The 25,869-nt window shown below is 38.5% G+C and overlaps 1 protein-coding gene across 2 annotated transcripts in view; it reads right to left on the bottom strand.

Moving 5' to 3' along the window:
- Nucleotides 1-25,869, bottom strand: part of SGCD (sarcoglycan delta) — a 420,259-nt gene that overhangs the window by 4,196 nt on the left and 390,194 nt on the right. For both annotated transcript variants that reach the window (XM_001113209.5, XM_015141314.3), the window contains one exon: nucleotides 726-849. In XM_001113209.5, coding sequence (XP_001113209.4) covers nucleotides 726-849 — 124 coding nt within the window. The remainder of the gene's footprint in view (nucleotides 1-725; nucleotides 850-25,869) is intronic.

Genomic DNA, 25,869 nt, shown 5'->3' with positions numbered 1-25,869 from the left:
CATGTTAGCCAGGATGGTCTCGATCTCTTGACCTCGTGATCCACCAGCCTTGGCCTCCCAAAGTGCTGGGATTACAGGCGTGAGCCACCGTGCCCGCCTGAAGGCATTTTAAAAAGTTTACAGACAAATCATACTTTGGGGGTGGGTAGTAAGTGGCTTGTCTTGCTTGGAAAAACACAAGGAGCATTTCTGTTCACCCAGCTGGGGTTGTGTTGGCATAAGAGAATGAATATCTGCAGTGTTTCATTCCCTTGCTGCCTAGTCTTACCCTATTAAGTTTTGGCTTGTTCTGGTTGGGACAGCTGTTCAATCTGCCTCCCTATTTTCAGTGAAAACAGAAAACGTGTGACACCAAGTAACAACAAGTAAATTAAGTTCATCTTGAGCCAGATGTGTATAATATATACAGCTTAATTATGTTGGCTAACAAAATCTTATTTTAAGGTGACAAGAGGGAATTTGAAAATAGCATTCATTTTCATGGTCATATAATTCTGTACTTGGAATACATGCCGTTATCTCTGCATTTTAGAAATAATCATCACTTTGATGGATTGTGGGTTTGGCTTATAATCATGCTGCTCAATTAATTGTTGAGAAATAAAACCTGCTTGGCTCCTTTTCTTGATATGCCATAGGATCCAACTCCAAGGTCAACCAGTTAGGGGAAGGGTTGGCCTACTGGAGCTGTAGCTCTGTGAACTTCTGCCTTTCTCACCCCTCACCTCTCCATCTTTGGATTCCAGTCTCAGCTCTGTCCTGCAGGTGGCTTCCATATTGCCAGCTTCTGCATTGATTTCTACTCCTTTTGGGGCCTCCATCACTAGAGACCGGGTTGGGGACTCCAACCTGAAAAACACCAAAGATCAACAATAAAGATCCCTTTTTCTTTTTAATACAAAAGAAAGTTCATACTCAAGGACATTAACAGAGCATTCCAGTATTTGATCAGAGAATTTGTTAAAGTTTTGCTTTACAAACCTGGTCAAGTTTATGACAGGGAACATAATAAGTAAAGGTTTTATGTTCATTGCATTTTACAAAAGCTGTAAGGAAGGTGATCTAGGATCCTGGCTTCATTTTATCTTATATCCAATTGTTGTTTTACTGGTATAATTAATCAAACTCTTATATAAGTTTACAAAAAAAAAAAAAAAAAAATAGTAAGGCAATCCCGGGTCTAAACCGAGCTTCCCGGAATTGGTAGGTATCCTTTCTACTTTGTCCTGCTTCTGTATCTTCCATGGAGGCAGAATCATATAAAGAAAATGGGTGTAGGAGTCTGACATGCTTGGAGTGAAGCCATGGGGTGGCTTTTTTACCCCTCTTTCTTTTCTAAAGAGGAGGCTTTACCTCCTCTTTCTTTTCTAAAATCTCTTAAAGCCTCAGTTTCCTCATTTATAAAGTGCTTCAAACAGTGCCTGACACAATAGAAATTCAAATATGTATTATATATTACTATTACTGCTGTTGCTATTGTTACAATACCAACCAATCAGAAGAAAGCCTCAGGCCTTAACCTTCAATGCAGCTGTCATTTCTGCATTGCAGAAAGGGTCAGTGCCTGGCAGGAGCTGGGGAGCAGAGGTAGTCTGACTGCAAAGGGACAGCATCAGAAAAACATGTTTTGTGTCATGGAACTTGATTGCAGTGGTGGTTACAGGTCTCTATGTATTTGTGAAAACTTCCAGATGAGTGAATTTTGTGGTATGCAAGATAAAAAATAAATCGAGAGGAGAATCAGCCACATTCTATGCTAATTATGATGGCAAATCAGGATAATACTCCTCAGGAAGCTTTTTGCCTAATTCATATAATGAGAAAAACATTAACTCAAACCCAACCATCCCCTAAATATTCTAGATTTTATTTTTATTTTTCTTAGAAACAGGGTCTCAACCTGTTGCTCAGGCTGGAGTGCAGTGGCGCAATTATAGCTCACTACCGTTTCAAATTCCTGTGCTTAAGTTATCCTCTGGCCTCAGCCTCCTGAGTAGCAGGGCATGTGACATCATGTGCAGCTAATTTTTAAATTTTTTGTAGAGATAGGGTCTTGCTATGTTTTCCCAGGCTGGTCTTAAATTCCTGGGCTCAAGTGATCTTCCCTCTTTGGCCTCTCAAAGTGCTGGGATTACAAGCATGAACCATCATACCCAATTGATTTTGATACTATTACTAGATAGGAATGTATGAAGATCCTCCTCTCTGTTACAAAGGGAGTATCCTAACTTAGGAACAGAGACCTCAGCAATGGTTCTCAAAACACTCTGATCCAGACCAGTTTCCTGAATTTAATTTCAGTACTTCTAACTTCCAGACACCTTAAACATGTTAAAAAGGAACATCATTCTCCTTGCCCACTGCTGACTTCGTTCTGTTTTTGCCACTGCCTCTGAATAGGGTGAAGTCTCTTGGGCCTCAGTAAGTGGCAAACAGAGCAAGCTGACCAGTAAGATCCACTACGGGGCAACCCCCAGCCACACCGCACAAACGCCAAGAGAGAGCTCATCCACATTTTTCAGGTCTAGGTTCTTGAGGATTGCTTCCAGGCAGCAGCCTTCTCCCTTGAATTGTCCCCCCTACAATGAGTCAACTGAAGTCATCAAGAGAAGCAGTAGTCCTGGAGTACTTATGAAAGGATTGGCCTAAGTGTCTCTGTAGATAACTTTTTCTTCTGTGGTCTTACCCCTTTGGGTGTGGCAAAAATCCTCCACTCCCCACCTCCCCTCCTCTTAAGGCCTTCACCAGGTTGTGCTGAACCAGGTGCAGTTCTGCCCATTATTGTGGTTCATCTCGTTTGCATTTGGTTTGATAATGTCAGTGCAACAGAGAAGGGGACTCATTAGTAGGACAACCGAAAGTGACGTCTGTGCAGTATGGCCTGGTCTAGAACCCTAATCCAACTAACTAGAGCTGCCCCTGTGCTCTTGACTCCCTCTCACTTTTGAGACATGAAGATGGTTTTTGGCCACTCTCTATTTTTTCTCTCCTATACAGTCTGGTTGATGTACACAGTATATCCTAAGTTTTCTAACTCCTGTTTGCACTAATGTCGATACCTTTCTCCTTGTAGGATGAGTTTGCGCTCTTACTATACTGCCTGCTCGCCCCTTATCAGTGGCACTGCCATCATCCCCCTTGCCCAGGTGACAGTCCTCCTATCATCTTTTCTCTTTCTTCCTTCTTTCCCTCAGTTAACATGGCTTTTAACTCAGAACTTCTCTGTTCTCAGAATCAAGCCATGGAGTGGCCACTAAATGACCATGGGCAAATCTTTCTCCCTTTCCCTCCTCTTTTCTTCCTAAAATTTCTTAGAATCATTCTCAAATGTGAGCATCAGAATCAATGGGAGGGGTTATGAAAGGGTCACCTGTAACCTGGACTATTGTAACTGTCTCTCAAGTTTTGTCTCTAGTTTTTCCTTTTACCCAGTGAACTTCACACAAAAATATATCTTCCTGAAGTAAGTTTTGAAAATGTTACTTATCAAAACTTGTAGAATATGTTCTACAGTTTCCTTGGAAGAGATCTGAACTCCATTTAGGATTTGTTCTGATCTGTTTTTCTGGTCTTATTTCTTGCCTTCAATGTCAGCTATGTGTTATTGAGGGGTTAGTTATTAGGTGGTGACACTGCTGAGGGCTTTACATGTGTTACCTCATTTAATCCTCACCAAAACCTATCAATCTGGTGTTTCTATAGTCCCGATTATACAAACAAGGAATCTAAGGTACAGTGACTTGCTCATGGTTATGCTCCTAGTAAAAAAGATTTGAATTCAATTTAGTGGACTCCAGAGCTAATATTTGTTTATACTATATTTGTTCCAGAAAAACTATTTCTTTCCATCTATCGTATCTTTACCCCATTTTCTGTAATCTTTTCTTCAAGAAATTAATGCTTACATTTCTAAAACCAATGTACGTAAACAATAGTGAGGTAATAGTAGTATATATGGCTGAGTGATGCATACTTCATGGTTATACAGTATTTCTTATAACTTGAACAGTCTACTTCAGCAACATCAAATTTAGGATATTTGGAATGTGTTCAAACTTGGTACAGAGAGTTCAAAGTGAATGATTCAGTACAAACAGAATGGTGAAAAAGAAAGCTTGAAATAGAAAAAAGTGTGGAGCTTACAGAGTTTTATCAGATGCAGGACTGGCATTTCAGATGGGCATTAGAATTCGCTTTATTCTTGCCCACTGCCTAGGTCTCTGAGATTAGTAGGAGGGACCCAGGCCGGAGAGGTAGACTCAGAAATGACTCCTGCCTTTCCCCACATCTCAGCTGTGAAAGAACCAGGGTGGTGAGAAAGGGCACTACTCTGAAAGTGTCCTATTGTGAAAGGCAACAAAATAGAAATGATGATTTCCTGGAAGCAGAGACAAAAAAGGTAACCGGCTTTCTGTTTTACAACCCAGCTTAATGTCCTCTGATGTTCAGGCAGACTTAACAGAAGTTGTTCACATGCTAATCTTTCCACTGAGATAAAGCTCCTTGATATGGTTTGGCTGTGTCCCCACCCAAATCTCATCTTGAATTGTAGTTCCTATAATCCCCACGTGTCATGGGAGGGACTTGGTGGGAGGTAATTGAATCATGGGGGTGGTTACCCCCATGCTGTTCTCATGATAGTGAGTTCTCATGAGATCTGATGGTTTTACAAGGGGTTTTCACCCTTTGCTTGGCACTTCTCCTTCCTGCCACCTTGTGAAGAAGGTTCCTTGCTTCCCCTTAAGCTTCCACCATGATTGTAAGTTTCCTGAGGCCTCCCCAGCCATGGGGAACTGTGAGTTAATGAAACATCTTTCCTTTACAAATTACCCAGACTCAGCTGGTTCTTTATAGCAGTAAGAAAATGGACTAATATGCTCCTACAAAAGCCCTGTGGAAACTGCAGAGAGCGTTACTCCTGAAGTGATGACCATCACCCTCTGCCCGTAGATTAATGATCACAACAAAATTGTTTAGATGGCACGTAGTAAGGAAAAATGGAAGAAGGTTTCCTCCTGATGGGGGTGGCAGTTAAGTAAGGGTCCTGCTGGCTCTTGCAAATGAACACGACTTCCATTAGGAGAAACTGCAACCCTCTCAGAGGAGAAAGAAGAGCCTCACTGAAGAGATGCAGAAAGGAGGAGTGGCCAGGAAGGGTGGGAGCTGCAGCTAGGCTGGGCCAGGCTGTGCCATATCTTCAAGAAGAATGGTTCTCAAATGTAAGCATCAGAGTCACCTGGTGGGCTTATGAAAACAGTGCTGGGTCCACCCCCAGGGTTACTGATTCAGTAAGTCTAGAGGGGTGCCCACACATCCACATTTGAAACAAGTTCCCAGGTGATGCTGATGCTGCTTGTTTGGGGGAGCACACTTTGAGAAGCACTGCTCTAGTCCAAGGGTCATAAACTCAGGTGCCCCCACCAAGACTTAAATAGGTGATGTCAGTGAGTAACCCATAAGAAAGCTGTAAATAAAATGACATTACCAGAACAGTAACATGTGGTATGTGGCACTGGCCTAAATGTGAATGAGGTGATGGAGATGCTGTCTACAGGAACAGCTGCTGTTCTATCTAACGTGGCCAGTGGTTGCCAGGGCTTCTGATTTTAGTGTTTCCAAATTGAAACTGTTTTGAATTTTGATCTGAATTCTTACATTTTAGGAATAGAAACAAAGTAATATAAAATTATAAATATGGTATAAAGAATGACAATGCTGACCAGCGCGGTAGTTCACACCTGGAATCCCAGCACTTTGAGAGGCCAAGACGGGTGGATCACCTGAGGTCAGAAGTTCAAGACCAGCCTGACCAACATGGTTGAAATCCCATCTCTACTAAATGCAAAAAAATTAGCCGGGTATGGTGGCAGGTGCCTGTAATCTCAGCTACTCGGGAAGCTGAGGCAGGAGTATTGCTTGAACCTGGGAGGGAGATGTTGCAGTGAGCTGAGGTTGCGCCACCGCACTCTAGCCTGGGAGACAGATCAAGACCCCATCTTGGGGGATGGAGGAGAGAGAATGACAATGTTTCTTGACATAGTTATAAAGAATGACAATGGTTTTGTATAATTACCATCTTTTTAAAGAAAAAACAAATTTTGTAGCAACCTGAGCCCCTCTTCCTTATCCCTTCTATTTCCTTCACTCCCTGGGAGTAACAACTATTAGGAATTTTGTTTGCTGTTTTCCTGCTTTTCTTAATGACTAAATTTGCATCCTTAAACAATATACTACTATTGCATACTTCACACACAGAACAATTCCACTTTATAATTCTATAATGACTTTCCTTTTCCTCCCTCAATATGATGTTTGAGGTTATTCTACATTTCAGCACATAGCTGTAATTTATTCAATTTCCCTAGTGTTACTATATACCATGATTTATTTGTCCATTCTACTGTCGGACACTGGGTTGGTTCTGGGTTTTTGTTTTTACAAATGGTGCAACCATGAACATTCTTGTGTGTAGCTCCTCATGCCTGAATGCAAAAGTCTCTTTCAGACTCATGTGGGAGAGTGGACTTGCTACTCCTAAGGATCTGCATATCTACAGCTTTATTAGATAATGACAAATAGCTCTGCAAAGTGGTTGCTCCAATTGACTTTCCCACTAGTAGTGTATAATGTTCCAGTTGTTCCACTTTCTTGCTGACATTTGATACTGCTAAGTATGAAATGAGTGTGAAATGGGATGCCATTGTCTTTTAAAACTGTATTTACCTAATTATTAATGGAGTTAAGCATCTTGTCATTTGTAAGCCATTTGGGATTTTCTTCAGTGAAATATTTTCATCCATTTTGTTTATTTCTATTTTTGTCTATTTTGATTTTTGTGTGGTTTGTGGAATACTTTTATATAATCTGAAAAATATTTAGCAGTTCTATGTGTTGACAATTTCTTTCCGTTTGTGGTTTGTCTTTTATATTTAGCATTTGTGGATGAACAGAGGTTTTACATTTTAATGCAGACAAATTTATGATTTTTGGAATAGGGATTGTGCTTTCTGTGTCTTACTTGAGCATTCCTTCCCTACACTGAGGTCATGAAGCTCTTCTATATTGTTTTCAAAGCTTTTATGTTTTCTTTTTTCATTATGTCTCTAATTCATCAGGTATTTAATTTTGTTTATATTCTGAGGTTGGGGTCGAAAGAGATGGAGATTATCTTAACAGATGTTGAAAAAGCCAATATTTAGCTCCATCATAAATAATATTCCTATACGTTTATGGCTCTGTTTTGGGGGTTTCTAGTCTCTTCTCTTTATCCCTGCAAAATATTGTTTAATTAAAAATTGTAGGCCGGGCACGGTGGCTCACACCTGTAATCCCAGAACTTTGAGAGGCTGAAGCAGGTGGATCACGAGGTCAGGAGATCGAGACCATCCTGGCTAACATGGTGAAACCCTGTCTCTACTAAAAAAAAAATACAAAAAATTAGCCAGGCATGGTGGTAGGTGCCTGTAGTCTCAATTTCTTGGGAGGCTGAGGCAGGAGAATGGTGTGAACCTGGGAACCAGAGCTTGCAGTGAGCCGAGATTGCACCACAGCACTCCAGCCTGGGCAACAGAGCAAGACTCCGTCTCAAAAAAAAAAAAAAAAAAAAAAAAAATTTGGAGCTTACTTGAGTTTTAAAATTCTTTATACTTCATAAGGCAAGTCCTCTTACCTTATTCTTATTCAAGAATGTCTTAGCAATTCTTGGGTCTTCCACATACATTTTGGAATGAACTTAAGTTTCATAAGGAAATTCTGTTGGAATTTGGATGGGATTCAAATTCAATTTGTGAACACTGTAGCTATCTCTAATTACTTATGTTTTCTTTGATGTATTTCAATAGTTTAACCTTTTGTAGCTATTGAAAATGGTATTTTTTTGGCCAGGCGCCGTGGCTCACACCTATAATCCCAGCACTTTGGGAGGCCGAGGCGGGCGAATCACGAGGTCAGGAGATCCAGACCATCCTGCCTAACACGGTGAAACCCCGTCTCTGCAAAAAATACAAAAAATTAGTCGGGCGTGGTGGCAGGTGCCTGTAGTCCCAGCTACTCGGGAGGCTGAGGCAGGAGAATGGCGTGAACCCAGGAGGCGGAGCTTGCAGTGAGCCGAGATAGCGCCACCGTACTCCAGCCTGGGCAACAGAGCAAGACTCCGTCTTCAAAAATAATAATAATAAAAAAAAGAAAAGAGTATTTTTTTAAACAGTATTTCTCATTCTCCTGTTCCCTGGAATATAGATATCCTATTTTCCTGAAATATAGATATCTAATTGACTTTTTTGGTATGTTGATCTTAAAAGTCAACACCTAGATAAGCTGTTTTTCATAATCTGTCTGTAGATTATTTTAGGTTTTCATTGCAACTATAAATTATGTTAATTTGTGAAAGTTTTATTTATTTATTTATTTTTTTTTGAGACAGAGTTTCGCTCTTATTGCCCAGGCTGAAGTGCAGTGGCACAATCTTGGCTCACTGCAGCCTCAGCCTCCCGAGTAGCTGGGACTACAGGTGTCCACCACCACACCTGGCTAATTTTTGTGTTTTTAGTAGAGACAGGGTTTTCACCATGTTGGCCAGGCTGATCTCGAACTCCTGTGATCTCGAACTCAAGTGATCTGTTTCGGCCTCCTAAAATGCTGAGATTACAGGCAGGAGCCACTGCGTGTGGCTATCATTTCTTATACTAATTCTTTTTTTATACTATACTTTCTAGAACCATACAATACAGTGTTGATTAGAAGAAATGAAAACCTTGCTTCTTCCTCACTTTAAAAAGGAAATTTTCAACAATTTACCATTAAGTATGTTTTTTGTTCTAGGATTTTTCTCCCCTAATGCCTTTTAACAAGATAGTTCTCTTCTATTCTCATTTTGCCAAAAGTTTCTATCATTAATTAATGTGAATTTTATCAAATACTATTTAATCAAGTGCTATTTTATAATATATAATGGAATATCTATTAAGATAATATATTTCTCCTTAATATATTAACGTGGTGAATTATATTAATTTTCCAACAACCATCCATTCCTGTGTTTTTGGCTTGAGCCCAACTTTGTCATTATGTATTATCTTTTCTATATATTTCTGAAAATATTTCATTATTTTTGGTAATTTGCATCTGTATTCATAAGAATGTGTTCTATAATTTTTCTTTCTTGTAATACCAATGTCAGGTTCTATCACTTTTCTATAATCCAGAGTTATTTATGAAAGATTAGAATTATTTGTGCCTTGTATGCTTAAACACATTGATAAACCCTCTGGCATGAAAAATATATGTTTTTCCACTAAAAAGAATAATTATAGCCTCATAGAGGTTTGGTGTTTCTTCTCCAGTTGGTTTTTGTAAGTTAGCTTTTTTTTTTTTCCATTTCATATAAAGTTTTAAAGTTTATTGACAAAGTTTTTTAAAAATAATATCCTTATTTTAAAATGCTATTCTCTTTTACACTGATAAAGATTTTTAAAAATAAAAAATAAAATGCCCCTTGCATTTGTAGCTGTCTTTTTTTTTTGGTCCCACATGTTTTTATTCATGTCTTTTTCCCTTGAACAGTACTTTCAGAGGTTTATTTTATTAGTCCTTTCAAAGAGCTAACTTTTGGATCTGTCAATCTGATCTATTTTTATGTTTATTTCTAGTTCATAAATTTATCTGTTTTGTCCCAGATAATTCTCCAGTTTTAAGTTCTAAAATGTGCTGTTTTGTTAATTTTTGCCTTTCCAAATTTTAATATATGCATTTAAGGTTATGAATTTTTCTTTGATGGCATCCCAAAGGAATATTTATAATATAGGTGTAAATGTTTTCTAATTTTAATATGACTTCTCTTTTGGCCCATGAGGTTTATAGAAGGGTGTTCTTTAGTTTTAGAAAGATGTAAGATTTATTAGTATAGATTTCTAGTATTTCTAGTATAGACTGTCAGTTTTTGAACTGACAATCTTGTAATAGAGAACATTTTCTGTATAACATGAATTCTTTAAAAACAGAGCCCGGGCGCTTAGCACTCCTAGCACTTTGGGAGGCTGAGGTGGGCAGATCACCTGAGGTCAGCATTTCGAGACCAGCCTGGCCAACATAGTGAAACCCCATCTCTACTAAGAATACAAAAATTAGCTGAGCATGGTGGCGCATGCCTGTAATCCCAGCTACCCCGGAGGTGGAGGTTGCAGTGAGCTGAAATCACACCACTGCACTTCAGGCTGGGCAACAGAGCAAGACTCCATCTCAAAAAAAAAAAAAAAAAAAAAGACCACCTTTTTGGCTCAGTATGTATCAATTTTTATAAACCTTGCATGCTTATCTGAAGAGAATGTGTTCTTCAGTCGTTGGTGCCATATTACATGTCTTATTAACTCAAGTAATTTAGTTGTTCCACTCAAATTTTTTGAATATCCATATATATTTTTATCTGTTTTATCATTTACTAAAAGAGCCATGTTATTAGATACATACCAGCTTAGAATTGTTCTATCTTCTTTATCTTAATATACAGTGATACTCTTTATTTCTTGTAGTGCTTTGTCTTAAAATTTATTTGTCTATTGTGTAGTTGTTCCACTATGCTTCTGTTATTTGACTTGGACACATTTTTCTGTCATTTTAAATATCAACTATTCTGTTTTAGATGTCTTTCATATAACTGAATTTTTAAAAATTTCAGATGACTTTTTATTGAGGTAAAACTTAGTGAAGTGCACAAATCTTAATAATATACTTTGATGAATTTTGATAAATGTCTAGTTTCAGGTAATCACCATCGCATCCATTACCACTACCCTAGGAAGTCACCTCATGCTTCTCTGCATTCGCACCCACCACCCTCCAGTGGCACGATTCTTCTGATTTCTAGCACCACAGATAAATCTTGCTTGTTTTTGAACTTCATATAATGAGAACAATAGTTTTTACTCTTTTATGACTTTTGAAACTAGAGATTCTTCCGTGTGGCTCTGTTCATCAGTTGTTCATTCTTTTTATTGCTTAGTAGTGGTTGATTGCATGAATAGACCATGATTTGTTTACCTACTTTACTGTTAATTGATATCTGGTTGTTTCCAGTTTGTGGCTATTTTGTAGAAAGTACTATGAACATTCTTACACAGGTCTTTTTGAGGAAAAGTTTTCATTTCTCTTGAATAGGCAGCTTTGAGTGGAATGCCTAGGTCACAAGATAGGCTTGTCTTTAATGTGTGTGGTGACGCAGCATCTAAGATGGTCCCCAGGAACCCTTGTCTCCTGGCATTCATGCCCTTATGTTATTCTCACCCCTCAACATGGACTGGATGTAATGACTTGCTTCTACACAAATAGAATATGGCAAAATTAATGGGATATCACTTATGAGCTTAAGATGTAAAAAGACTGTGGCTTCCATCTTAGGCTCTTGTTCTCACTCTTTCAATCTGAGGGAAGCCGGCTACTATGTTGATAGCTGCCCTGTGGAGAGGCCCGAGAAACTGAGGGAGAGGAGGCCATGAACCCAAGAAAAACTAAGGTGTTCAGTCCAACAGTCTACAGAGAACTTAATCCTGCCAATGACCACTGGAGCGCGTTTGGAAGTGGACCCTCCTCTAGTCCAGCATTTGATAAGATCACTGCCCTGTCCAATAGCTTAACTGCAACCTCATAAAAATCTTGAATCAGAGGCATCAGCTAAGCTGCACCTAGATTCCTGACCTACAGAAAATGAAAGAATAAATGTCTGTGGTTTTAAACTGCTAAGTTTAGGGGTAATGTGTTACACAGCAATAGATTAATAACACAATTAGAAATTGTCAAACTATTTTCCAAGATAGTTTTGCAGTTTTACATTCCTATCGCCATTGATGTTGAGTGCCTTTTTAATTATAGAAATTTTGGTGGCTACATAATAGTACTTTATTATGATTTTCACTTTGCTGATGACTAATGTTGTTAGACACCTTTTCATGTGATTATTGGGTGTTCATTACGTTTATTTGGAAGGGGTCTATTTAAATCTCTCCCTCAACCTTTTTACAATTAGGGTATTTGTATTTTTGTTATTGATTTGTTATATATCCTGGGTAAAAATTCTTTTTCATATATATTTCAAGTATTTTCTCCCAACCCATGAGTTTTTTTCCTTCATTTTTAAAGCAGTGTCTCTTAATGAGTAGCTTTAAATTTTGATTTTAATTTTGATAAATTTCAATGTATTAATATTTGTAATTTTTACTACTTTGTGCCTTCTCTAATAAACCATTGACTACCCCAAGGTCACAAAGATACTCTTCCCATGTTTCCTTCTAGAATCTTTATAGTTTTAGCATTTATGCTTAAATTTACGATCCATCTTGAATTAATTTTTAAGAATAGTGTTCATTTTTTCTAATAGGTTTATCCAGTTGTTCCAGCTCCATTCGCTGAAAAGACAATCCTTTCCCTATTGAACAGCACTGACGTTTTTGTTGAAAATCAATTAAGCATATATATGTTGATCTATTTCTAAACACCCTGATCTATTTATCTGGCCTCAGGACACTACCTGGCTGTCTTAATTCTCTTAGTTCTGTATTCTTTAATCCTGCAAGACTATTGTTTATACAAGCAACATTATTTATGTCTATATATTTAACTCTTTACGTATTCCTTCTGTTACCTTAGGCTTTCCAATATCAAAAGAATCCTTGACATTTTCCTTTAGTAGATGTCTTCTGGGGTAAGCCCCCAGTTTTGTTTTTCTGGAATAGATCTTTAATTTGCCCTCCTGTGTGAGAGGGACTTTGGCTATATCTACAACACTGCACTGACAATCATTTTCTCTCAGGTATTAAAGATGCTGTTCCTTCATATTCTGCTTCTCACTGTTGTCATGAAGAAATCAGCTGTCAGTCTAACCTCAATCCCAGAACTTCTACTTGTTTTTTTTTTTTTCCTCTCCTACTCCTTTTTTATCTCTGATGGTTTATAGTGTCATTCTGATAAGTTTACATGTAAATTTCACTTTATTTGCAGTATTTTAATTTTTTTTTTTTTACTCTTTAAACTTGTGGTTCTGTGTCTCTCATCACTTTAGGACAATACTCACCTTATATGTCTTTGAAAACTGTTCTTGCCCTAGTCTCTCTCTCCTCATTCATTCTGCAATTTGGATTAGATGTTCTTACTCTAGCATTCCTATTCTTCTGTCTCTCTGATTTTGAGGTAATTCTTCAGATATATGTTCATATTGATTTATTTTTCTCTATCTCTCATATTCATTGGAGTTTTGCTTTTTGAGATTATATTTTCATTTCTAGCAATTCCGTTTCATTTCTTTTCTAATCAGTTATTTTTATATGCCTTTATTTTTTACTCTTATTCATGTGTTTCTTTATGCATAGTAAACATACTTACCTTGTTTTTTCCTCTGCTAATTCTCATAACTGAAGTCTCTGTGGGTCTACATTGGCTACCTTGTTTTCCTGCCTGCTGTCTTGCTCACGGTGCCTTGTTTGGGAGTGTATTTTGTACTTCTTGACTGTGAGTTCATATTGCTTGGATTTTTATCTGCAGGAATTATTTGAAGCCTGAATTTAAGATGGTTTTCTCTAGAGAGGATTTGCATTTGTTTCCATCACACACTGGTACCACCATGAACTTGGACCCACTGTAAACTAATTTCTCTGCTTGAGGTTTCAGGCCCATCCAAGTAATAAGAATTCAGCTAGGCTACAGGCCAGAGTGAAGGCCAGTTTGAAGTTATCAAGTGGTAGAGAAATTTATTTTTTTCCCTTTCGTTCAGTGCAGAGGTTTAAGACAGGCAATTTCCCTTGTAGTCCTCTGAGTGGAAGGGCCAGGTAGGGAAGACTAGGCAGATTAGAGTCTATTTCATCCTTACACTGAGGCTTTGGTACGTGGGGGCCCCAGTTTCATCTGTGAAATCTCTAAGACTCCCCCACTTCAGTGAACCCCAAGATTTGCTTTGTTCCCGTAACCCAGAAGCCCATGAAAACTGAAGCTAAATTTCATCTAGGTTAGCAAAATCTATAAAATTAAAGGGGCCTCAACGATCAGTTGATGTCTCTGTGTTCTCATGCTCCTTTAGGGCTTGAATGTTGAATAATCTTAATTGTTTTCAGAGGGTGGACTTGTTAGGGAACTTAAAACTACCATCTGTGTTGCCCTAGATGTCTAGGTTTCTGATTTTTCAAAAGATTATGGAATTTGACATGGTATGGTAAAATCAAGTCAACTTTAAAAGTTGGCAACTTCTTTTTAAATTATGGATGTGGCAACTTTCTAAGAATCACATCCAGCTGAAGAGTCGTCAATTGGCTAGAAAGCTCCATGGAGGTTTGTTGATCATGGCTCCATTAGAGAAAGATAACATCTATGAATGAGATATATAATTCCGTGTATTACAGGAATTTGTCCTTATACATTTGGGAGACCTGGTTAAACAATTTAGGTAGGGTTGTCTTTGTGTCTGATGCTGGAGCTTGAAGTCAGTGGGGTGGGAGTCAGGAAAAAAAGATGGGTGTGAAGTAGGGAAGAATGATGATGAACTGGAACCCACGACAATCTCCCACCACTTCTGTCTTTCTTCCTGAAACTCAGCATGTACCTAGCCCAGGAGCTGGAAAAGCTAGAAGAGAAATGGTGGGAGCCAAAAGACTAAAGTCTCAGGCTGCTGCCCCACACTAGCAAGGTAATCGAGCAGGTGATCTCCAACAGTGCCTGTGGCTCTGCACTGATTTACCAGCCCAAAAGGAGTATGGCAGATGCTGCATTCTCACTTTCCAAACGTCATGCAGCCATGCTAACTCAGGAAAGGATTTTGGGAAATGTAGTTCCAGCTCAGCTAGGTTGATACATTATAAATCCACCCCACTTTGTTATCCCTGTTTTATTTTTAGAGACAGGGGTCTCACTATGTTGCCCTGGTTTTGAACTCCTGGGCTCAAGCAATCCTGCCTCAGCCCCCAGAATAGCTGGGATTACAGGTGCACTACTATTTCTGGCTCAGGTATCCCTGTTTTAACTGCCTGCTTTGGCTTGAACACATGGTACTCAGGGGAACCAATTTCAACTTGCATTATAGAAATTGGCTTAAATAAAATAAGCACCAGAAAATAGGAAGAAGGAACATAATCTTCTCTAATTATATAAGTTCTACTTTTAAGTCAAATAAGGGTCACTTTGAAACTCAAGTTCCTTCTTATCTCAAATAGGTATTTAAATTTTATCAATGAAGCTGCTGGGTTTGTAGAGAGCTGTTGAAAGAAAAATCTATGCATAATATTCTAGGCTTCTGCTCTAAAGATTTAAGAAATGGATTGAGTAGTCCCATTTGAAGACTATTTCTCTCAGAAAGCAGTGATATTCTGTCCTCTAGAGCAAAACCATTTCGAGATTTGCTTTTATGAAAGGCAAGCTTGGCCATTACAAAACATTATTTTGAATCCACTCTTCTTTCCCAGTGTAGAGCTAGTTGATTTATTTAATAAACATTGATTCTACTGGGCTTAAGGGGACACAGAAATGCAGAGGGACCAGCATGCAGCATAAAGACTTGTAGAAAGAAAGTAATTTTGTGGGTTAAAAGAAATTTAAACAAAGTGTACATAATGTGGTATTAATAAGAGGCAGGGCTGGGTGCGGTGGCTCATGCCTGTAATTCCAGCACTTTGGGAGGCCGAGGCAGGTGGATCACCTGAGGTCAAGAGTTTGAAATCAGCCTGGCCAACATGGTGAAACCCTGTCTCTACTGAAAATACAAAAACTAGCCAGGTGTGGTGGTAGGTGCCTGTAATTCTAGCTACTGGGGAGGCTGAGGTAGCAGAATAGCTTGAACCCAGGAGGCAGAGGTTGCAGTGAGCCGAGATTGTGCCACTGCACTCCAGTCTGGGCACCAGACCAAAAACTTCATCTCAAAAAAAAAAAAAAAAAAAAAAAAGTAGGAAGCAAGTGAGGTATGGCTTTGCAGAATAAGGATTTTAAATGGTGATATAAGGAGCAAAAAAGATTCCTGTGATGGTTAATTTTATTTTTCAACTTGACTAAACCAAAGGCACCCATACATTTGGTCGAACATTATTCTAGGTGTGTCTGTGAGGGTATTTCTGGATGAGATTAACATTTGAATCTGAAGATTAAAGCAGGTTCCTCCTTAATGCGGGTGGGTTTCATCTAATCTATTGGTAACCTGTATAGAACAAAAAACTGAGAGAGAACGTTGCCTGTCTGCCTACTTAAGACATCAGTATTCTGCCTTCAGATTGGAATTTATATAAATACCATCTACTCCTTGGTTCTCAGTCCTTCTGATGTGAACTGGAACAACACCATCAACACTCCAGCTTGCAGACAGCAGATCATGGTACTTTTCAGCTTCTGTAATTGTGTGAGTCAATTTCTTATAGTAAATCTATGTATGTCTAGTTTTTTCTGTTTCTCTAACACAGTGGAGAGTGCACAAGAGGTAGCAAGAGGACTGCAAGGAAAGTAGCTAGGAGTCTGTTATTATCCACGTGGGAGAAGATGGTGATTTGGATTTGGTGGTGTACTGGATCAAGGCTGATTTCTAGTGCTGTAGATTTTATTACCAGTAGATGGTGGAGGTCAGCCACTGAGAGAAGGAAGAGAATAAGCAGAATGCTTATAGAATATAAGGACAGAAAATTGTGAGTCCAGTTTGAAATATGTCAATTTGAGATGTGTGAATCATCAAGCAGAAATGTGGACATGTAGGGCTACAGATAGTAAAGTGGGAGGTGTATGTGATCATGGTTGGTGGAGTATTTTCGTATCACTGAGTTAATGGTACGTTGTGTATAAAACCCCAAGAAAAAGAAACCTGAGGCCGGACATGGTGGCTCACGTCTGTAATCCCAGCACTTTGGGAGGTCGAGGTAGGCAGATCACGAGGTCAGGAATTCAAGACCATCCTGGCTAAGACGGTGAAACCCCCTCTCTACTAAAAATACAAAAAATTAGCCGGGTGTGGTGGCGGGTGCCTGTAGTCCCAGCTAACCGGGAGGCTGAGGCAGGAGAATGGTGTGAACCTGGGAGGCGTAGCTTGCAGTGAGCTGAGACTGAGCCACCGCACTCCAGCCTGGATAACAGAGCGAGACTCCGTCTCAAAGAAAAAGAAAAAAAAACTTGAAAACATAATTGAATTCCATGGAGCATCCACTGTCTCTTTTTGGCTGGTGAGACTAGGAAGGTGCAGTTGAGGAACTGATTGTCTAGCCAATTCACCGTGTACATTGCATCCTCCCAGGGTAAACACTTCCTCTGAAATGCTCTCATTTCTATAGCTAGACATGAGGCAAAGCTCTGACCAGAGTTCCAAAGTGCCCAGCCTCTGTTACCCTCTGAGAGGGTTTCATAGCTTGTGTTTGAAGACGTGTAGTTTTTGGCCCAGGGAATACGACAAGGAGAAAATTGGTCATCTCTCCCAGGTTTATCAAGCTCTGAGATTTTTCTCTATCAAACCTTCCTTTCATGGCACATTTCTGCGTTCAGTTGAAACCTCTGCTCAGCTCAAATTCCACTTAATGGACCTGTGAAACATGGGGAAACTGGGTCCCTTTCCTTCTTGGCTGTACTTGGAAGTCTCATGAATCAAAAAAATCCTGCAAAACTTTAAATGTTATCACAAAGTCTGTTTTGAAAACTCAAAGAATAATTTATTTGCTGTTGGCATTATCAGTTTGTTCTCTGTCTCAGGCTCATTTTTTGTTGAAATTGTTTTTGTTGAAACAGTGATTACTTACCCAGATTTCTCGTTTTCATTTCCTTCATCATAAGAATCTACATTAATCACTTCCAAACCTAGACAAGCTTTTAGATCATATTCTGTTTCCATCCTCAGAGAATGGAGACAACGGCTTTTGTTACTTTGGGGAGCGACCTTCAGAACCTCATAAAAGCCAAATAATATATGTGGTAGCTGAAATAGAAGAGGTTAGCTCTGGTCTTTCCTAGGAAACAGCAGTTTCACACCAACACCTAGGATTACTCTGTGTGTTATAAGTTTGAGAAAAATAATAATCAGAGAAAGTTATGACTGAAAGGGAAATAACTTCGAAAAAACTGGTGGGAAGGTGTAAAGTTGGTGTATTTTTGGCCAATCAAAGCAGCTGCACTTGGGGAGTTCTCAGATTGGGTGGGAGATTTCAATGTGGTCAGAATCACAAGGGGAGCTTTTGCAACTTGGGTCACAACCCACACAAAATCAGAATGCCAGGGCATTTATTGATTTGAATTTTTTCTTTAAGGAGGTGGTTGAGAACCATTGACGTAGACTGACTTAGCAGATCTTCAAACGTTAATAGGGAATCCTGCATTCCACTGATGAGAACAGCATGCTTAGGATGTTGCTTCTGAGGACAGGTAACCCAAGTTACAACCCCAATAGCTAAGCTAACGTACTTGATAAAATAAAGATCTACAGTGCCCACCGTGTGGGTCCATTATACATCTGTGTTGCCACTCTAATGCTGCTGTCTATATAAAACTTGAGCAAATGAGTAGGATTCTTTAATTCAAAAGTTGTGTATCTCTAAGAAGGTGACATTATTCACGGCAGTCTTTAAAGTGTATACATTTTTCAAACAATTTCTTCATTGACCTGAAGTTCATTAGCACTCACTGAATCTTCAAGAGCTCAGTTTAATTTCTACTTCCAGAAAACCACTTGAAAAATTGTTCCCATATTTTAGCTGTGCTGTTTGATCAACACTAATGAACCGACAGCCATTTTGAACAGTGTAATGGGACATTTGAAGTAATGGTGAGTGAGATTTTAATGCCAGGCAACTTTAAGAACATGATATTGGCTACCATCATGTTCAGCTCCATGGTCCAATTAGTCTTCTGCCTGGATGTTAATAATTTTGACAATAAAATTATGACATTTTCCTGCAACACTTGTGACCCATCTTCTGTTTTCGAGTTAAGCTTTTTCAGAGTTGGATTCAAAGGAATCACAGAGGCCTAGGGTTTTCCAATTAAAGTCCATGGCAAGTATCACTGACAGATTTAGATTCATACAGCATAAATGAATCCATATTATATACCATGGGTGTGCTTTTTGAGTTAGGTATTCTAGCTGGTATTCTGTACCAGCTCCATTTGTGGCAAGAGGCAAGGGAGGTTCAGAGCGGTTAAACATTGTGGCCAAGACCATGTGCTTAGAGACTTGTAGATGAAACCCAGGTCTCTGACTCCTCACTAGTATGTTTTAATAATATTCCATGGTTCTGATTGTTTAAAAGTAGCTTTTATATTGGGTAGAAATATCTTCCAATAACATATGTCATCTGCAGCTTTCATAGGCAAATACACACAGTTTATAAAGACAAGCATTCTGGTTCTTTTCAAGTTTTCTTTATCCAGGCTGAAGAGAATAGTTGACAGATCCTCTAGCAAGTAGACTAAAGTTATCTTCTTGGTCATCTTACCCTGCAGGAAGTGGGAGGCCCACCTTCTGCTCTCACTCTTGATATATCAATTTCCTTCTCATCCTTCAAGACTCAATTAGATGTCTCTTCTTTAGGTATGATTCTGAACAACTTAAGAGTATTATTGCAGTCTAGTTGCATTAGAATTGGCAGTCTCATTAGTGTTATCTTTCACTAAACTGAGGAAAAAAATATGATGCTAGGGCCATATTTTGTTATGTTACCCTTTTAGATTTTCCCTAAGGGCCACAATTTCCCCCTGTTAATATATCTTAAATTACCTTATTCTTCTAACTTGTTAGCAATTTCATGCCACCTTACAATCTTTTATTCCAAATTTCTTGGAAGGGAATGTGGGAGAGTTCTTTAAAGCTTGAGCTTCAGGCTCAGGATTTTGAGCCGAAGCACCTCATCTGCTGAATGTTTCACCTTGGAGAAGGCTTTTTGAGGCTGAGCTGTTTCTCATGTTCAGAAGAGATACTGGTGTCTTCTTTGTAGTACTGTTATAAAGATGAAATGTGGAATTGTAGGTGAAGCCTCAGGATATGGCAGTAAGTGATTGGTGGTAGTGTAGTCATTCCCCCCCCCTCCAAACTGGTTAGAACTGATGATTCCTTTTGTTCCTAATCCCCTCTCTGGTGTTCCTGATCCACAAGAGGCACCCTGTTTTACATAATGGCCACATAACAGACTGCAAAGAATTTGAATGCGGACAGTAATTTTAATCCAAATTGTTCAAAGGTAAGTGACCAAAAATAGTCCATTCTTCTTCCATGCTATGTTTTTGACTGTTAAATTTACTAAAACTTTAAGAATTATGACAGAGGAAAAGCTTGACAGATTCTATGTAGAATTTGTCAATTACTTTTGCCAGAGGTCAAAATTGATCATAAATACTGTGCCTTAGTAGCCTAACATGGCTTCTGAACTGTGAATAGAAGCTGGGATTTTGTAACAAATGGTGTTCCTCAGAAATTGAGGTTTCCAAGGTGACTACATATGAAACTACAAACATCATAGTAGCAGTTTCCAGAGGGATTCTCTTTATGGTCCTCCCCATACCCTCCATCCCCAAACCATTACATTCTTTACACTGTGATTCTTTCTAAAATGAGATAGAAACTAAATAATTGATCTGAATATCAAAGAAATGATGTACATTTCCATCTTCTCAACTTTCATTAGAGTACTGATTTTTCAAGTCTGGAACTCCCAGAGAAAGAGGGAAGCTGCCATCTTTGCTGTTTCACAGCCTTCACTGGTGATACCTCCAGGTACTGGAAAATCTGAGGTGATTAGGAACTGGAGTGGATACCCAGAAAACTGCAGGAGGACTTCAGAAAAGTGGCCAGACTGTTTTTTTTGTTTTTTAAAAAAACGCATCCAGAGGTCAGCAACCTCAGAGACTGAAGGTAGATAAGCCTACTAAGATGAGAAAGAATCAGTGCAAAACCACTGAAAACTCAAAAAGTTAAAGTGCCCTTTTCTCCTCAAATGACCACATTACCTCTCCAGCAAGGGTTAGAAATGATAGAAGTAGAATTCAGAATATGGATTGGAACAAAAATGACTGAGCTAAAAGAGTACATTGTAACCCAATGCAAGGAATATAAAAATCATGGTAAAACACTGCAGGAACTGACAGATGAAATAGCCAGTATAGAGAAGCATGCAACCAACGTGATAGAGCTGAAAAACAGACTACAAGAATTTTATAATGCAATAACAAGTATTAACAGCAGAAAAGACCAAGCAGAAGAAAGAAAGAATTTCAGAGCCTGAAAAAACTGCCTTTCTGAAGAATGATGAAAACCTCTGAGAAATATGGGATTATGTAAAGAGACCAAATCTATGACTGATTGGTGTACCTGAAAAAGATGAGGAGAATGGAACCAATTTAGAATACATGTTTCAGGGTATCATCCATGAGAACTTCCCCAACCTAGGTAGAGAGGCCAGCATTCAAATTCAGGAAATGTAGAGAACCCCAGTAAGATACTCCATGAGAAGATCATCCCTAAGACACATAATCATTAGATTCTACAAGGTGGAAATGAAAGAAAAAGTGTTAAAGGCAGCTGTGGGGAAAGGACAGGTCACCTACAAAGGGAAATGCATCAGACTAACAGAAGACCTTTCAGCAGAAACCCTATGAGCCAGAAGAGATTGGGGGCCAGTAATCAATATTCTTTAAAATAAATTCCAACCCAGAATTCTTCATAAGAGAAGGAGAAATAAGATCATTTTCAGACAAACAAATGCTGAAAGAATTTACCACCAACCTGCCTTACAAGAGCACTAAAAGATCATTACCAGCCACTACAAAAACACACTGATGACACTATAATGCAACCACATAAACAAATCTCCAAAATAACCGGCTAACATCATGATGGCAGGATCAAATACACATGTATGAATACAGAACCAAGACCCATCTGTATGCTGTCTCCAAGTGACCCATCTCACATGCAGTGACACACATAGGCTCAAAATAAAGAGGAAAATCTACCAAGGAAATGGAAAACATTAAAAAGCAAGGGTTGTAATCTTAGTTTCTGCCAAAACAGATTTTAAGCCAATAAAGATTAAAAATACAAAGAAGGGCATTAAATAATGGTAAAAGGTTCAACTCAACAAGAAGGGCTAACTATCCTAAATAAATATGCACCCAGATTCATAAAGCAGGTTCTTAGAAACTTTCAAAGAGACCCAGATTCCTATATTAGTGGGAGACTTTAACACCCCACTGAAAATATTAGATCATTGAGACAGATATTCAGGACATGAACTCAGCTCTAAATGACTTGGACCTGAGACTTATATGCAGATCTCTCCATCCCAAAACAACAGAATATACATTCTTCTTGTCACCACATGGCAGTTACTCTAAAATTGATCACACGAGCAGAAGTAAAACACTCCTCAGCAGATGCAAAATGACTGAAATAATAACAGTCTCTCAAACCAAAGCACAATCACTCAAAACCGTATGACTACATGGAAATTGAACAACATACTCCTGAATGACTCTTGGGTAAATAATGAAATTAAGGCAAAAATCAAGAAGTTCTTTGAAATTATTAAGAACAATGTATCAGAATTTCAGGGACACAGCTAAGGCAGTCTTAAGAGGGAAATTGATAGCACTAAATGCCCACATGGACAAGTTACAAAGCTCTCTAGTTAACAGCCTAACATCAAACAGAAGTAGAGAACCAAGAGCAAACAAATCTCAAAGCTAGCAGAAGATAAGAAATAACCAAGATCAGAGCTGAACTGAAAGAGAGAGAGACATGAAAAACCCTTCAAAAAAATGAATCCAGGAGCTGGTTTTATGAAAAAAATTAATAAAATAGATAGATTGCTAGGCAGACAAAGAAGAAAAGAGAAGATTCAAATAAACACAGTCAGAAATGACAAGGGGGATGTTACCACTGACCTTACAGAAATACAAACAACCATCAGAGAATATTATGAACACCTGTGCTCATAAACTAGAAAATCTAGAATAAATTCACGGACACATACACCTTCCCTAGACAGAACAGGAAGAAACTGAATCCCTGAATAGACCAATAATGAGTTCTGAAATTGAGGCAGTAATAAATAGCCTACCAAACAAAATGAGCCCAGGACCAGACAGATTCACAGCTGAATTCTACCAAATGTATGAAGAAGAGCTACCATTCCTACTGAAACTATGACAAAAAATTGAGGAGGTGGGACTCTGCCCTAACTCATTCTATGAGGCATCATCCTGATACCAAAACCTGGCAAAGATAGAAAAAAACAGAACCTTCAGGCCAGTATCTTTGATGAACATTGATGCAAAAGTCCTCAATAAAATACTGGCAAAATGAATCCAGCAGCACATCAAAAAGCTTATCTACCACAATTAAGTAGGCTTAATCCCGGGATGCAAGTTTGGCTCAACATATGCAAATCAAATGTGATTCATCAGATAAACAGAACTAAAGACAAAAACAGCATGATTATCTCAATAGATGCAGAAAAGGCTTTTGATAAAATTTAACATCCATTCATGTTTAAAACACCATAAACTAAGTATTAGACCCATAGCCAGTATCATACTGAATGGGCAAAAGCTGCAAGTATTTCCCCTTGAAAACCAACACAAGACAAGGAAGCCCTCCCTCACCACTCATATTCAAGTACTGGAAGTTCTGACCTGGGTATTCAGGCGAGAAAGAAACAAAGGGCATTCAAATAGGAAGAGAGAAAGTCAAACTATCCCTGTTTACAAACAACATGACTGTACATCTAGAAAACCCCATGGTCTTAGCCCAAAAGCTTCTTAAGCTGATAAGCAACTTCAGCAACGTCTCAGAATAGAAAATCAATGTGCAAAAAATCACTAGGATTCCTATGCACCAACAACAGTCAAGCCCAGAGCCAAATCAAGAATGAACTCCCATTCACAGCTGCCACAAAAATAATAAAATACCTAGCAATACAGCTAACCAGGGAAGTGAAATGTCTCTAAAGAACTACAGACCACTTCTCAAAGAAATGAGATGGCAGAAATGGAAAAACATTCCATGCTCATGGATAGGAAGAATCAATATTGTAAAAATAGCCATACTGCCCAAAGCAATTTATAGATACAATGCTATGCCTATTAAACTACCATTGACATTCTTCACAGAACTAGAGAACTATTTTAAAAATCATATGGAACCAGAAAAGGGCCCGAATAACCAAGTCATCCTAAACAAAAAGAATAAAGCTGGAGGCATCATGCTACCTGACTTCAAACTATACTACAAGCCTACAGTGACCAAAACAGCATGGTACTGGTAGAAGAGCAGACACACAGACCAATGGAACAAAATAGAGAACCCAGAAATAAGACCACACACCTATAACTATCTGATCTTTGACAAACCTGACAAAAACAAGCAATGGAAAAAGGACTCCCTATTCAATAAATAAATGATGCTCAGATAACTGGCTAGCCATATACAGAAGACTGAAACAACCTGTTCCTTACATCATACATAAAAATTGACTCAAGATGGATTAAAGACTTAAATGTGAAACCCAAAACTCTGAAAACCCTGGAAAACAACCTAGGGAATGCCATTCAGGACACGGGCATGGGCAAAGATGTAATGATTAAACGCCAAAAGAAAAAATTGACAAATGAGATGTAATTAAAGAGCTTCTGCACAGCCAAAGAAATGAAGAAACTATCAACAGAGTAAACAGACAACCTACAGAATGGGAGAACATTTTTGCAAACTTTGCTCTTGTCAGATGCAAAATACCTCATTAAAAGTAGGCAAAGGACATGAATAGATACTTTTCAAAAGAAGACATATATGTGGCCAACAAACACATGAAAAAAACCTCAAAATCTGTAATCATCAGAGAAATGCAAATCCAAACCACAGTGAGATACCTCACACCAGTCGGAATGGTTATTACTAAAAAGTAAAAAAAAATAGATACTGGTGAGGTTGTGGAGAAAAAGGAATGCTTATACACTGTTGGTGGGAGTGTAAATAAGTTTAGACATTGTGGAAGGTAGTGTGGCAATTCCTTAAAGACTTAAAGACAGAACTACCATTTGACTCAGCAATCCCATTATAGGGTATATACCCAAAGGAATATCAATTATTCTATTATAAAGACACATGCACACATATCTTTATTACAGCATTATTCACCATAACAAAGGCATGGAATCAACCTAAATGCCCATTAATGATAGGCTGGATAAAGAAAATGTGGAACATATACACCATGGAATACTAAGCAGCCATAAAAAACAATGAAATCATGTCCTTTGCAGGAACATGGATGGAGCTAGAGGCCATTATCCTCAGCAAACTAACACAAAACAAAACCAAATACTGCATGTTCTCACTTGTAAAAGGGAGCTAAATGATGAGAACACATGGATACATACAGGGGAACAACATGCACTGGGGCATTTCGGGGGTTGAGAGGATCAGGAAATATAATGAATGGTTACTAAGCTTAATACCTGGGTGATGAAATAATCTGTACAACAAACACCCATGTCACAAGTTTACCTATGTAACAAACCTGTAATTGTACTCCTGAACTTCAACTAAAAGCTAAAAAAAAAAAAAAAAAAAACCTCACAGAATCTAGGGTCTGACATTTAGTAGACCTGTGATTTTGGATAAGTGTTCAACTTCTCTGAATCTTAACTTAAAAATAAAGGTAATAAAAATTCTAATTATATCCTTGTAATATATGTGTACATTGTCTTTAGTATAGGTCTGGAGTATATTGTGGTACAATTATGAAAGGAGGTGGAGAAAACCTCTCAAATGCTGCTTAATTATCGGAGATGCACAATGAAAAAATTTTAACTCGCCTCTTTTCAGCCATTGTTTTGATATTTCAGGTGGTTCTCTGTCAGAAGTATAATTTCATTCTACTTGGCCTCTTG

Source organism: Macaca mulatta, chromosome 6 (genome assembly GCF_049350105.2).
Source record: "Macaca mulatta isolate MMU2019108-1 chromosome 6, T2T-MMU8v2.0, whole genome shotgun sequence".
NCBI lineage: Eukaryota > Metazoa > Chordata > Mammalia > Primates > Cercopithecidae > Macaca > Macaca mulatta.
This window is presented reverse-complemented; position numbering and strand designations above follow the sequence as displayed.